At 50.4% G+C, this 13,827-nt stretch overlaps 1 protein-coding gene and 1 long non-coding RNA gene across 2 annotated transcripts in view; one reads left to right on the top strand and one right to left on the bottom strand.

Moving 5' to 3' along the window:
• Window positions 1–6,814: 6,814 nt before the first annotated feature.
• Window positions 6,815–10,444, bottom strand: LOC120239187. Its single transcript, XR_005530378.1, has 3 exons — window positions 10,276–10,444; window positions 9,105–9,424; window positions 6,815–6,872 (listed from the first exon to the last, which is right to left on the bottom strand). It is a non-coding gene; the product is annotated as an uncharacterized LOC120239187 (long non-coding RNA).
• A 235-nt stretch (window positions 10,445–10,679) lies between these two features.
• The window catches only part of MED26 (mediator complex subunit 26), a 53,644-nt gene continuing 50,496 nt past the window's right edge, over window positions 10,680–13,827 (top strand). Inside the window, exon 1 of the mRNA XM_039243341.1 lies at window positions 10,680–10,998. Coding sequence (XP_039099272.1) covers window positions 10,927–10,998 — 72 coding nt within the window. The 5' untranslated portion in view covers window positions 10,680–10,926. The remainder of the gene's footprint in view (window positions 10,999–13,827) is intronic.

A 13,827-nucleotide genomic window follows, 5' to 3' on the forward strand; every position in this document is an offset into this window, starting at 1 on the left:
GTGTACTCACATGACCTGTCTTCTGTGCACACCTACCCATAGGACCTCAGTTAACCTCAGTTACCCCTTTCAAGGACTTATCCCCACAGGGAAGGGTTAACTCCCACTCTGGGGGTTAAAGCTTTAACATGAATTTTTATTTATTTATTAAAAAATTTTTTTTAAATGTTTTTATTTATTTCTGAGAGAGAGAGACAGCACGAGCAGGGGAGGGTCAGAGAGAGAGGGAGACACAGAATCCGAAACAGGCTCCAGGCTCTGAGCTGTCAGCACAGAGCCCGATGTGGGACTTGAACCCACAAACCGTGAGATCATGACCTGAGCCGAAGTCGGACGCTTAACCCACTGAGCCACCCAGGAACCCCTTTAATATGAATTTTTAGAGGACGCAGCTCATCCAAAGCAGATGGGCCAAAGGTCTGCCCTATAGTAGAAATTCAGTAGCTCTTAGCCCGTGTCCTTGGCTAAGAGTGTACTTCAGAGAACTCCCCGTGGTCCAGGAAAGCTGACCCCGACAATGGGTACAGACGGACGTGGCTTCCTAACGTTCCATAGTGACGTATTTGCGTGTAAGGGGGGCGGTGGCTTTGACCACAGCATCTCAGACTTTGATGTCCCCACGAATCCCCTAGGGGTCTTGGCAAGGTGTGGATTTGGCATAGCAAGGGGGCGCCGCCGGCGGAGGTTCCACATGTGGCTATTTCTGTTTCCATCTCAGTGGACCTCAGATTAAAAACCCAACCCCTGAGTCAAATGAGTAGCTCCATTTCAAGTGCATTTCATCGCACAAACCTCGAGTGGGGCAGCTGCGTCTAAGAGAGAGTGGCAAGCTTTCCTTGTCCGGCGCCTGCACGACTCGCCTTTGCGGCAGCTGTAAGATGTAGTGTCTTACAGTTCGGGCGGTCAGACGTCCAAAATGGGTGTCACCGGGCTAGATCAGGTTGTTGGCAGAGCTGGGTTCTTCTGGAGGCTCCAGAGGAGAATCTGTTTCCTTGCCTTGCCTGTAGCTTCCAGAGGCTGTCCGCATTCTTGGTCCGTGGCCCCGTCCCTTCCTCCAGCATCCAGGCTGGCAGTGGCTGCTCATGTCTCTGGCAAGATGCCATCTCGCTCTGATTTCTGCTTCCTCTTTCCCCATTTAAGGACCCCTGTGATTACGTCGGGCCCACCCACTGGGATCATCCAGCATAATCTCCCTCTCTTAAGGGCAGCTGATTAGCACCCTTCCTTCCATTTGCAGCCTTAATTCCTTCTTACAGTGTATCACAGTTTGTTTACAGGTTCTGAGCTCCCTGTGACGGCCAGCATCCCTCTGGCGGGGGCTGGGGGGGGCGGTTGATGTTATCTGGCCTGACACTGGGCCAGACAGCAAATACTTCAGGCTGCGAGGGACTGCACAGTCTCTTTCTCAACCATGCCACTCTGCCTTTGTAGTGTGAAAACAGGCACAGACAGCACACACACAAACAGGCCTGGCTGTGTGGCTTCTTCTGTCGTCTTTAAACTCTTATGGAAAATCCTAAACATGCACAAAGGTAGACCCGTGCTGTGATTTCGCATGTACCTGTCAGGCAGTGGTTTTTATTTTATTTTTTAACACTTTTTTTGAAGTTTATTTGTTTTGAGAGAGATAGAGAACGAGTGGGGGAGGGGCAGAGAGAGAGGGATCAGAGGATTAGAAGGGGGTTTTTGCCGACAGCAGAGAGCCTGACAGTGGGGCTGGAAACCATGATCTGAGCTGAAGTCAGATGCCTAACCCACTGAGCCACCCAGGCACCCCAGGCCATGGTTTTTACTTATTTATTTTTTTAATGTTTATTTTTGAGAGAGAGAGAGAGTACGAGCAGGGGGAGGGGCAGAGAGAGAGGGAGACTCCAAAGCACGCTTCAGGCTCTGAGCTGTCAGCACAGAGCCCGATGTGGGGCTTGAACCCACGAACCACGAGATCATGACCAGAGCCGAAGTTGGATGCTTAACCCACTGAGCCTCCCAGGTGCCCCAGGGCGTGGTTTTTAAATCTTATTTTATATTTTGCTGTACTTGACTGTCTACACCAAACATTACTCTTGTAATCAGGAAGAAGAAAAACGCACAGAGATGTACACATCAGAGCATCTAGGAAATGTGAGGAAAACTGCCACCACGTTTTGAGGTTAAAAAGGAAAAAGGCACAAATAGGAACTTTCTGGAAAGTTCTAAAAAGGAAAAAGGCTTCTGGAACTTTCGTCCTTTCCTGCAGTCCTCTTCTGTGGCCCTGGGAATTAGGCACAGCTCGGGGTGTTCTTAGGGGAAGAGGCAGGTCCAGGCAGAGGGGCTGTTGGTCAGACCCTTTTCAAATAGGACATCTGCTTGCTCATGTCTCCAGAACTGTCCTTGTGAAACCACAGAGTGAGGGAAGAGAATCTCATGCCAGCGGTTTGATGCAAGAGTCCAGTTCTGAGGTTCACTTTAAGACAAATGAACTGTGGGGGCGCCTGGGTGGCTCAGTCGGTTAAGTGTCTGACTTCACCTCAGGTCATGATCTCGTGGTTTGTGGGTTTGAGCCCCGCATCAGGCTCTGTGCTGACAGCTAGCTCAGAGCCTGAAGCTTGTTTCAGATCGTGTGTCTCCCTCTCTTTCTGACCCTCCCCTGTTCATGCTGTCTTTCTCTCTCAGAAATAAATAAAACATTAAAAAATAAAAAAAAAAAGACAAATGAACTGTGTAGTTGCCTGGATGATGCGGGGAGGGAGTCCCCCACTCCCGCCCTGCCTCTTGGGGAGGGGGAGTGGTGCAGTTGGGAGACAGATGGTCCCCCGATTTTACCCCTTTGTAAAAAATCAAAATTTTACTCTCACTTGGGAGTCTGCGGGCCTCAGCAGCCTTGGAGAGGACACTGCAGGTTCCGGAAAGGCCTGGAGGAATCTTGATAAACAGCTTGTTCTTGTGCCTATGTGTCTGTATGCACGTGTGTGTAAGAGAGAGCTGCGTGTGCACAGGCATGTGTTGTCTGATGCGTGGGGGTCTGTGTATGGCATGTGTCCTGTGCGCCCGTGGCATGCAGGATGGGTGTGGTGCGTCGTGCATGGTGTGTGATGCGCGCGTAGCACACGCGTGGGACGTGTTGTAAGAGCTGTGTGTGTGCACGTGGCTCGTGTGGTGTGACGTTGTATGTGGGGTGCAGTTGCGTGTACTGTGCCCGTGGGCAGTGCGTTGCATGTTACGTGCCCCGTGGATGAGGTGTGCGTGTAGTGGTGTGTGTGGTGTGTCAGAGGCGGCAGTGGGGCTCTTTCTTAAACTGCACTTGACCTCTTACCGCGTGAGCAGAAGTGCAGAGCCCTTCCGCCAGGCCTTTTGAGGCGTCACCTCTAGACTTCGGCGCAACAAGGGGTGTCCAAAGCATTGCTGTCATCCCGTTTTCCTCATTGAGGCGGTCCAGGGAAGTGACATGTCCAAGGTCCCTTGGGTCCCCAGCAGTAGGGAGGGGATCGTAGGCCTGCGCTCCGAGTCGTTCCCTTGTCCCTCACTTGCCAGGGATGTTGGGGGGGAAGTCATTGCTCCTGTTTGTGCCTCAGTTTCTCCGTCTGTGACAGTGATGGCTCAGGACCCGGTCTCACCAGGACATGATGCTCCTCCCTGCATACATAGCAGGCAGTGTTCATAGGGCGTATTTTCTGGAGTTCGTTCCTTTCTGGGTGGAGGTGCAACATGGCACCTTTGTTTCTGAGACGTTCCATTGGCCAGTTTGGGGCCTTTTACTGTGGCTTCTGTCTGCTCCTCGTTGCTTTCTGACTTCAGTCCTTTAGCCCTGGTCTGCTCCTTGGGGGAATAGCTTGCACCTGGCTTGGTTCATATGTTTCTCTGCCAGTCTGGGACCCTGAGCTCTGGGCTAGAGTTGTAATCCTGTCCAAAATCCAGTCACGTGACTTTAGCCAGGTCACTCCCCTGAGGAGCAAGGACCAGGCCACCTGGTCAGAAAGCTAGGTGACCAGTGCGACAGGAGTGGATGGTGAGGAATAAGGCTGGCTGGGAACATGGGCAGCATACGTGTGGCATGTTTCAGCATGTGATGTGTGGTGTGTGATGGTGGGGAGGGGGTTCACAGGGCCGAGGGGTTACGTGAGGTGAAGTCCCTGAGTTTTAAGAGCAGGAGACGAGACAATGCAAACTGTCTGTTAGCAAGAGCCCTCTGGAACAGAAAAGGCTGTAATAAATTGACTTGATCCTGCACTGCCTTTACTGAGGAAAAAAGGATGATCTGATCTTATTTCTGGAGATGCTTAAAGAAGATGTTATCAAAATCATTCACCAGAGCATTAGAACAGTTACTGATCTTATTTCATTGCCTCACGAGAGTAACTGAGAGAATGTAAAACTACAATATGTTCTCTCTATATTGCCATGTATAATATATACATATGTATACATATATACTACATAATAGTCTCTAATCTTACAAATGATTTAGATCACCTGACCAAGTGATGAGATTATTTGAACATTTCAGAAACACTCTTTTGGCAAGTTTTTGGAGGTCTTTTTAATTTTTTTAAAAATAGTTTATTGTCAGGTTGGTTTCCATATAACACCCAGTGCTCATCCCCACAGGTGCCTTCCCCCCCTTCCCCACCCCCCCCAACTGCCCTCAGTTTGTTCTTGGCATTCAAGAGTCTCTCATGGTTTGCCTCTCTCCCCCTCCCCCACTATTTTTCCCCTTCTTCTCCCCCATGGTCCTCCATCAGGTTCCTCCTAATCCTCCTATACATGCAAACATATGGTATCTGTCCTTCACTGCCTGACTTATTTCACTCAGCATAACACCCTTGGAGGTCTTTTCTTAAAAAAAGAAAAGGCAAGGAGTGTCTGGGTGGCTCAGGTCATGATCTCCAGGTTCATGGGTTCGAGCCCCGTGTCGGGCTCTGTGCTGACAGCTCAGAACCTGGAGCCTGCCTCAGATTCTGTCTCCGCCTCTCTCTGCCCCTCCCCTGCTCGCGTTGTCTGTCTGTCTGTCTGTCTGTCTCAAATGTAAACATTAAATTTTTTTTTTTAAATTTTTTTTTAAATAAAAAGAAGGCAAGAATGATTTTATGTCTATAAACCAAAAGCAGGCAAAATTGGTTTTACAGTTTCACAAGTGTATTTACCCGGTCCGTCTTCTGAAGAATTAAAGGGAAATGAAAGAGATCTAAAGGAGTGTTCCCTGAAGCTACTAGAAAAAAGCATGGGCAGCAGTGGAAAAGTGGAATCAAAAGAGAGACAGATTGATCCTTTATTTTCTTTGTGCCTAAGTGTATGTGTTAAGAATATGTGCACTGTGTTGTTTTTCTGTATGAGTACTTGTTACCCTGCACTTAGATGAAGGTCCGCGTAATGAAGAAGGTAATTAAAGCTTAAAAGAAAATAAGCTGCCTGGACATGTGTGCCGTAGGTCGGAGGAGCGAACTGTCAGCAAACGAGAAGGATGAGACAGGGCATGGGTTCAGGAGAGGACGGAAGCACTGGACACTCATGGCCAAAGACAAACAACGAGGCCGAAGGGGTGGAGGAGTTAAGAAGCATGGTTCCGAATCAGAAGGATCCAGCTTGGAATTCCCAGCTGCACCATAGGTGAAGTGGCTGTGTGTGAGTCGCCTATTTGATTTTTTTAAATGTTTATTTTTGAGAGAGAGAGAGAGACACAGAGCACAAGTGGGGGAGGGGCAGAGAGAGATGGAGACCCAGAATCCGAAGCAGGCTCCAGGCTCTGTGTTGAGCTGTCTGCACAGAGCCCAACATGGGCCTTGAACCCATGAACCGTGAGATCATGAGCTGAGCCAAAGTCAGATGCTACTGAGCCACCCAGGCGCCCCTCTCCTTACTGTTTAAGCTCAGGATTACATTAGCAATCCTGTCTCTGTTAGCTAGCACTGAGTAACAAATGACCTCAGTACTAAGTGGCTTAGAAACCTCTACTATCGAGTCACAGTTCTTCAGGCAGGAAATTGGCTGGGGCACAGTGAAGCTGGCTCTGAGCCCCAAGGGCTTCTCCGCTCACATGGCTGGCACCTCACCCAAGATGTCCCAGCCTGCTGGGATTAGGCATATGGGGCTCCGTGTTCTTAGTCACGAGGAACCTTGTTCTCCTTCCTAGAGGCCCTGGGTCACTGGCTCTTGCCAGGTTACCTTCTAGCACAGTCACTAGGTTGTAACAAGGCAGCTCTGTGCTCCCAGGACTGCAAAGGTGGATGCTGCCTTTCTGGTAGCTTCCTTTTCGTGGCTGAATAATATTCCAGTGCCCGGATGTATGTTTCATTTATCTCTTCACCATCTGATGGGCAGTTGGTGTTTGTATCTTGTGCCTATTAGTAGTCCTGCTGTGGACATTTACCTGTACGAGTGTGTGAGTGTTAGGATTTCGGTGTTCTTGGGGAGATTGAGGAGTGGGTTGGATGGTGACTGCTAGACCTTCTTAAAGCTTTAACCTAGACCAGGCAGAGCGTGGTTCTACTGCATTCTCTAGAACAAATTGTAGCGCCCACCCTCCCATGCCTTGCCACCAAGAGTCAAGAGGAGGGGCTGACACAGGGGCCTGACTGTCCAAAGGGGTTCATCTGGGTCCTCCCTCATATAAAGCCCTCAGTGTGGAACCGGACACATACTAGGGACTCAATAAATGTTATTCTCTTTATTATTAAGGATCATTCAAAACTGGGGCAGTGGGCAGAACACAGACTGTTGGGATTTAGATGGACATCCATCAGGAGGCCTGATAGCAAATCGGTGTTCAGGATTGTGGAGATTATGGGCACGCTTCCGATTAGCTTGTATCCGAGTCTGAAGATGACGGCTAGAGGCTACTTTAGGTCAGAATAACCCCAGCACTGGATGGGATGACAAGGAGACACCACATCTTCATTCTAGAAAATGGGGAACTTCGGGCACAAATGTCAGAAGAAAAACCACCTGTCATTCTGCCTGTCAGAGATAACGGCTGTAAACATTGTGGCTTCTTTCCTTCCAAGATTTTTTTCTGTGCATCATGTGCATGAAGTACACAGGTTTTTATAAAACCAAAATTAAGATCGTAATGTGTATAGTTTATATATTGCATTTAAACATTTAATTTGACATCGGGAGCATTCCAGGTTGTTCAACACTGATTTCAGTGGCTAGATTATCTGTCATCTGTCTGTATATCTTTTTATGTATTTGAAAGTGTCATGTACAGCATGGTAAATTTCTACATGTTGCATATATCATAAAACAAGACCACTACCCAGGTGGAATTAGAGAATTTTGTGATCCCTTCCTGTCCATAACCTTCCCATTTGCAAGAATCGACCCCTCATTTAGACACTTTCCTTTTAGTGAACGCTTGCTTTGCTTCTCATTGTTTTCCTGTATAGACGATGCTGGCCTCAACTTCCCCATATGTACACGTTTGTTTACATCTGATTGCTTTCTTTGGATACATTTCTAGAAGTTGAGGGATACTGGGTCAGAGGGTATGAATATATGGAAATGCTGTCCATCTTTTTTAGTATTCCTGTCCACCATGGCTTTGCCCTCCCTGTTCCTGTTTCCACGCTCAGACCGTACAATTATGGTGTATTACTGGGTCCCCAACCTGAAACAGGCTGTACTTGGCTTCAAAACCCTCCAGAGCAGGCTTTGTGCTATTAACGTGCCTTTGTATATCCCTCTACTTGGAGCCATGGTGAAATTGAGTTCTCTCGTTTGTCTTTGAAGCCCTTGCTGAAAGCAGTGACCTTTCAGGGGACCGTTCAAAACCAACTGCAATTGGTTTCACTTTTAGAGTAAACAGGACTTGCCGCAAAGCGAAGCAGAACTCTGAGGCCCATATCTGGGTACTTCTGAGATCATCGATAGGGTTGGAGGAGCTAACAAGTGAGAGCGTTTTTTAAAAAATCCCCGCCAGCTGTTAAATTCAGAGTGAACGAAGGGGTCCAAGCAGGGTGGTGGTTTAATTACAGTCATGTTTCCTATTATTCACCAAAGGCCTCACATCACTTTATTGGGGTAAGTCCAATAACTTTAAATTGGGCAGCTCCCGGGGGTGTAGGTGTCTAAAGCGGGCACAGCCTCCTTTCACGGCAGGAATGAGTCGGCCGGGCGAGCCCCTGATGTTATTACTTGGCCACCGTGTGGCATTTCTGTGGAAGACTGGACCTCGGTAGTTGTGTGAGCAGGCCTGCTCACGGCTTCCTTCTGTGATGTCCTGGCTTATCCGGCTTGGGCCATGACAGTAAAACGAGTTCGCTCCCTTTACCACCAAGCTTGGCGGAGGATGCTCCATACTCAGGCTCCTAAAACTACCTTTGCTAGGTGAACCGTAGTATCTCTCCTGGACCTAAGAGAAGCTAACGTTTTCAAGACTACCATGGAGTGGAGATCAAATTTTTACTGCTACATATATGTTAATGTGGAATAAAACTATATATTCATCTGCGTGTCTGTGCATCCTAATGTGTATATACTATTATACTTAATATTTCATTTATTTGTTAAATATTTATGGAGCCCCACCGTGTGTCACATCTATGGAACTGATCAGAATACCTCTGTCTGGGTGTGTGTATGCAGCTGTCCGGTATTGGTGAGATGTTCATTCACTTATTTCACTAACATATAATAAGCAATGTTTTAATGTGGACACTGAATGGAGTCAGTGCCCTTGCAGAACCCAAGTTGTCTTAATGTTGCTTCCTAGTTTTATTTTGTATTATTTTTTAAATGTTTATTTCTGAGAGAGAGAGACAGCATGAGCAGGGGAGGGTCAGAGAGAGAGAGGGAGACACAGAATCCGAGGCAGGCTCCAGGCTCCGAGCTGTCAGCACAGAGCCCGATGTGGGGCTTGAACCCACGAGTCATGAAACCATGACCTGAGCTGAAGTCAGACACCCAACCGGCTGAGCCACCCAGGCGCCCCAACTTCCCAATTTTAAAAAGGGCAGGTAAGTTGAGTGCTTTCCAATTTTTTTCTTAAGTCACCTGGCCCATGCAAAACAAATCGCTTATGTCTATGTGGTCCTTGATTAAAAAAATAAGATACTGTACATCTGAGTGAGAAATGGGAAGAAAGGCAGGACCAGAATATGCTTGGGGGACAGCTAATTTATTTTGCTTACCTGAGGCGAGATAAAGAGTATCTCCAAATGGGCTGATTTCCAACCTGGACCATGTGCACAAAGCGCCTCATTCGAGGAGGGAGAGGGGGTAAATTAAAAAGAAGTTTTCTGCCCATGTTTATTTTCTCCCACAAGGGTGATGTAAAACTTCACATGTGCAGAAGGAAGCAGCCACAACCACGTGCAGAAACAGCCGTTTTTGCAAATAAAAACGCTTCCCAGAAGCATGACAAATGCAAGTCTAACAGGTGTAGCACAGATCCAAGGCGCGTGTGCGGTTCTCATCAGCTGCCTCACTCCTGTTTTAAATCTAGGTCTTCCTGGAACAACAAAAAAGTTATTTCTCTGGAGGCTGTGGCTAATAATCCACTCAGTCTGTCTTTTCACCCCTTCTTATAACAGTGTTTCTAACAGGGCTTCCAGACTCCGGGGGTGCGGGGGAGGGGGTAGGAGCGCGCACTGGAGAGCGAGCAGAGAGCAGGGGAAAAAGGCAGTAAAGTGGATGTGAGGAAGGAGACTCCCTAGACTTGACATCTAATTCTTGGTTTGACCTGTAACTCTAGGTGACCTCGGGCTTCAATTTCTTCCTTTGTGAAATGTCGCTCAGATAATGAGGGTTTCATTTTTCCAGCATCTCCACGCAAAGCAGGGTGGGTCTTTTAAACCAGTGGTTCTCAACGTGGGGGGACGTTCTGCCCGCCAGGGGCCCTCTGGCAATGACTGGACATTTTTGGTTGACCTGACTTGAGTGCTCCTGGCGTTTAGTGGGTAGAAACCCAGGATGCCGAATATCCTAAAATGCACAGGACGGCCCCTATAACAGTGATCCGGCCGCAAACGTCATTGGTGCCCAGGATGAGAACCCCTGGTGTTGACACACGTTTGCAACGTTGGGGTCGGTGGGCTCACGGGGCTGGCTTTAGGGCTTTCTTAGCTGGGGCGACGGCTCCCCCGAGAGGCGCTTCGCTGTCTCATGTGTTGGTGATCACAGCACGCGAAGCACTGCAGACCCCCGCCCTCTGAGGGGTGGGGGCGTCCCTACGCGCCTCTAAGATGACCCTTCCGCGCGCATTATCGCAACGTGGACTTGTCTCCAGGAACGGCGATCGAGGGGCTAGGGACCCCAGTCTAGGAAAACTTGGCAACTTCTCCCGCCCGCGACTCCCGTCACCTCTTTCGGTACGGGGAAGACCTTTCTCCCCAATGAGTTCTTCCGCCGCCAACCCTGAGGCGGCCGCCTTAAGTGCCCAGGTTCAAGGACGGCGCGCAGCGCTAGTTTCCATCGGAAACCTCAGCTCCCCACGGCCCAGCCAGGGGCGGGGCCTCCAAACAGCGGCCGTTGCCCCGCCCAACCGCCTCCCAACGGCTCCCTTCGTCGAGCGGTGGGCGGGGCAAAGCGGTGGACCACTACGCCTGCGCGCGCATGCGTGCGGGGCTCGGGGCGGGGCTCGGGCGCGGCCCCGCCCAGGCCCGGCGTCTCCGCCCGCCCCATCTCCCAACCTCCTCAGCGTGGCGCCGACGCTGCGTGCGGCGCGGGTTACCCAGAGTGCTCCGCGCAGGGGCAGCTCACTGGAGTTTGGTTCTCGAGGCGGCGGCAGCAGCGGCGGCGGCTCCGGTGGCTCCTCCTCCTCCTCTGGCGGCGGTGGCGCCCCGGGCCCGAGCCCCGGCTCCCCTCTCCGCCACCCCGCGCGCCCCCTCTTCCCCCGGCGCCGCGGGGAACATGAGGCTCCGCTCCCGGAGGCCGGCGAGTGAGTGACCCCCGTCCCCCGCCTCAGCCCGCCCGCCCGCTGGCCCGGCCGCTCCCCCCCGCCTCGCCCAGGCAATGACAGCGGCTCCGGCGTCTCCGCAGCAGATCAGGGACCGGCTGCTGCAGGCCATCGACCCTCAGAGCAACGTAAGAACCCGTGCGCGGGCCGGGACGGAGGCCGCGTGGGCCAGGGACCCTCCCCCTCCCCAATGCCCCTCGCCCGCGGGGCTCCGGGGAACCCGCCCGACGCCCACCTGCCCCCGAGGGCCACTGCCATCCCGGTCTCTCGCCCCACGGGCCCGAACCGGGGGCAGGTCAGGCAGTTTGGCGGCGCTTGGTACGTGAGGCCGAGGCTTCCGTGCGGCCTGGGCGGAGGGAGCAGACGGGAACTGAGGCCAGAGCTTTGCCTTCTCTTCCGCTCCAGATATACGACCCTTGCTGCTCCTTACGGAGCTCACCCGCCTTGCCCTTCCCCGGGGACCCGCGACCCCCGGGAAGTCCTCCCGGCGGGGGGGAGGGGAGAGAGAAAGGCTGTGGAGCAACTGGTGTCCGGGGTATGACTCGGGTGCCTGTGCCGCCTGTGTCTTGGCTTTCTGGGTGATCAGGAAAGTCCTCCTTTCCTCTTCTCCCGGCTGGAAGCATCTTCCTGGCTTCAGAGGGAACCCCCACAGCCTACTCTGCCCTTAGCTGGGTGCCCAGGGCTCGTGGAGAGTCCCCCCCTTGGTTCTGCCAGTGGACATGCTTTTGCCGGGTCCCTCCTGGAATCGCTGCCGACGGTAGATGATCGTGGGAAGGGTGGGATCCTTTCTGTTGCCTTTCTGGGCCTAAATGCCCATTGCGTCTCAGACCAAGCCAGAGCCCGGCTTTTTGGTGTGAATCAGAGGTGATTATTTTCTTTCCTGTTCCTTCAAGATCTCTCCTTTGGCAATTACTTCCCCCCACCTGAGGGTCTGGGGTGGTGGTTTGTCACCTAGAGGGTCAGGGTCAATCCCAGGGTGTTGCTTTCTTAGATGGTCCTCCACCGAGGCTACTGTTTGCAGAGGGATCTTATCTGCCCCCCTTCGTGTGTGGAGGGGAAGGCTCCTAGTGTTCTCATATTTTCTCAAAGGGATTGTTGGCAGCAGGGGTCATTTTCTTCTGTGGCAGGAACAGGTTGAGCGTAGGAAGATGTTGTGGCATCCAGGTATGGAATGAGCCCTTGCATTTGCTGGGAGACCAGGAAGTGGCCTTGGAGATCACTTTTTAATATGCTAGGGGTCCAAGAAAAAATCGTCTTGGGCCAGGTAACTCAGGTTTCTTTCACTGTATGGTTTTTGTTTTTCCTTTATATCATCTTGACTAGTTACTCCTAGCACTGTGCTTTAGCCCCAGTGTTTTTGGATTAATTCACATTGGCTTGTATAATTTTGGTAGAAATTGGGGAGTTACAGTCCTTGTAAGTCTCCGGTTTGTGTATCCTAAGTAATCTTCTTATCTCTGATCTTCATGCCCCATTAAGATCGACTTGGTGGTAATTGTCTTCAACGAACGTTGTATACATTTTTGTTATGACTTTGGGGGTGGAGTAGGCACAAGCTATATAAAACCTTCCAGAATTTTTTGCAGTAACTGGAGCCGCTGCTGTTCCCAAGATTGAAATATTAGAGAATAAAACAAGTGGCATGAAAAATGTAAGCTTGGTGACTTCTGCGTCTTTTGTCCAGAGTGTAATTTCTTGAATTCCACGTGCTTGCTTGCCTTCAGAGGATCTGAGAGGCTGCTGACATATTACCACTGATCCTTAATGCCACCCAGGACAGCTTTGCGATCAGGAGGCGCTTTGACAGGCGGTCATGATGTTGTAGATCAGCTGGGGCAGTGACCTCAGGGGTTCCAATGTTGTGTCAGGCTGTGATCTAAAGGGTTCCTAGAGGGAGAGGAGGGCGAGGAGGAAGGGGGGTTAGCCAGAAGAGGGAGGAGACAGAGCTCAGATTTTTGTAGTTTAGTGTGTACAGAAATGTTACATTCATAGAAGCCCACGGTTGCTGTAATGGCACAGCCTTCACCTGTCATACGGCTTGTCTGGGGGGACTCCAGTGGTGGGTATACATAGAGCCCTACTGTGTGAGTGCGGTGGATGGAATTGGGAAACGGTCTCTAAATACAAGTGATGAGGAAAAGCGCCTCCTTTACTTGCTGCCATTGCCTGTGACCGTCAGTGAGCATTGTTAGAACCTTTTGACAGGATCGTGGCTTGAAGTGAACCCCACGTAGAAACTGGAGCTGTGGCAGAATAGCTTGCCGACAGAGGTGGTGCGTCCGTAATTCTGCAGTTTCTCTGGATTGACTGGGGCTCAAGTGAGTGTGAGCTAGCTCCAAGAAGGCAGTGCCACCACCCAGCCGCTTTTCTCTACCTTGACCAGTTAGGAACTCTACTTCAGGATAGTTGGTTGACACATATTTAAGATGCTCATGGAAAAAAAATGGGGACAGTGTTGAAGAGCCAACACTAAAATTAAACCTCTTCTGAGAGAAGCGACAGGGAATTGTGTCATGTAATGCTTACCTTTATGGGCATGCAATTATGGTTAACAAAGTTAGCTTTTGCTTGAAGAATCAATGTCAGGGCAGCTGACCTAATATCCACAAGTATCTGAGAAGTTAGGAAGTAACAAAATAACATTTACTGACTGTCTCCTTGACAAAGGAGTTCTTAAGAGGAAAGTTGTCTGTGTGTTCTCAGTTCTAGCCTCTGGAGTATTTGAATTTCTGCAACAGCAGGCTCTGAGTTAATAATTTCTGCCAACTCAGTAATAAAGTAAATCCTCTACACTCTTTTTCAAAAAGTGACTAACAGGTTTTCAGAACAATCTAAGCCTTACTCTTCCTTGTGGTGTATGTAGCCAGGGTGTTGAAAACCTCTGAAGTGCAGTGTGCACGTTTCTTCCCGCTTAATCTTCGTGGTTACGGTCAAGGGCCATGCCTTCCTTCTGCCCT

Source organism: Hyaena hyaena, unplaced genomic scaffold, assembly GCF_003009895.1.
Source record: "Hyaena hyaena isolate Hyena2069 unplaced genomic scaffold, ASM300989v1 scaffold_227, whole genome shotgun sequence".
Lineage (NCBI taxonomy): Eukaryota > Metazoa > Chordata > Mammalia > Carnivora > Hyaenidae > Hyaena > Hyaena hyaena.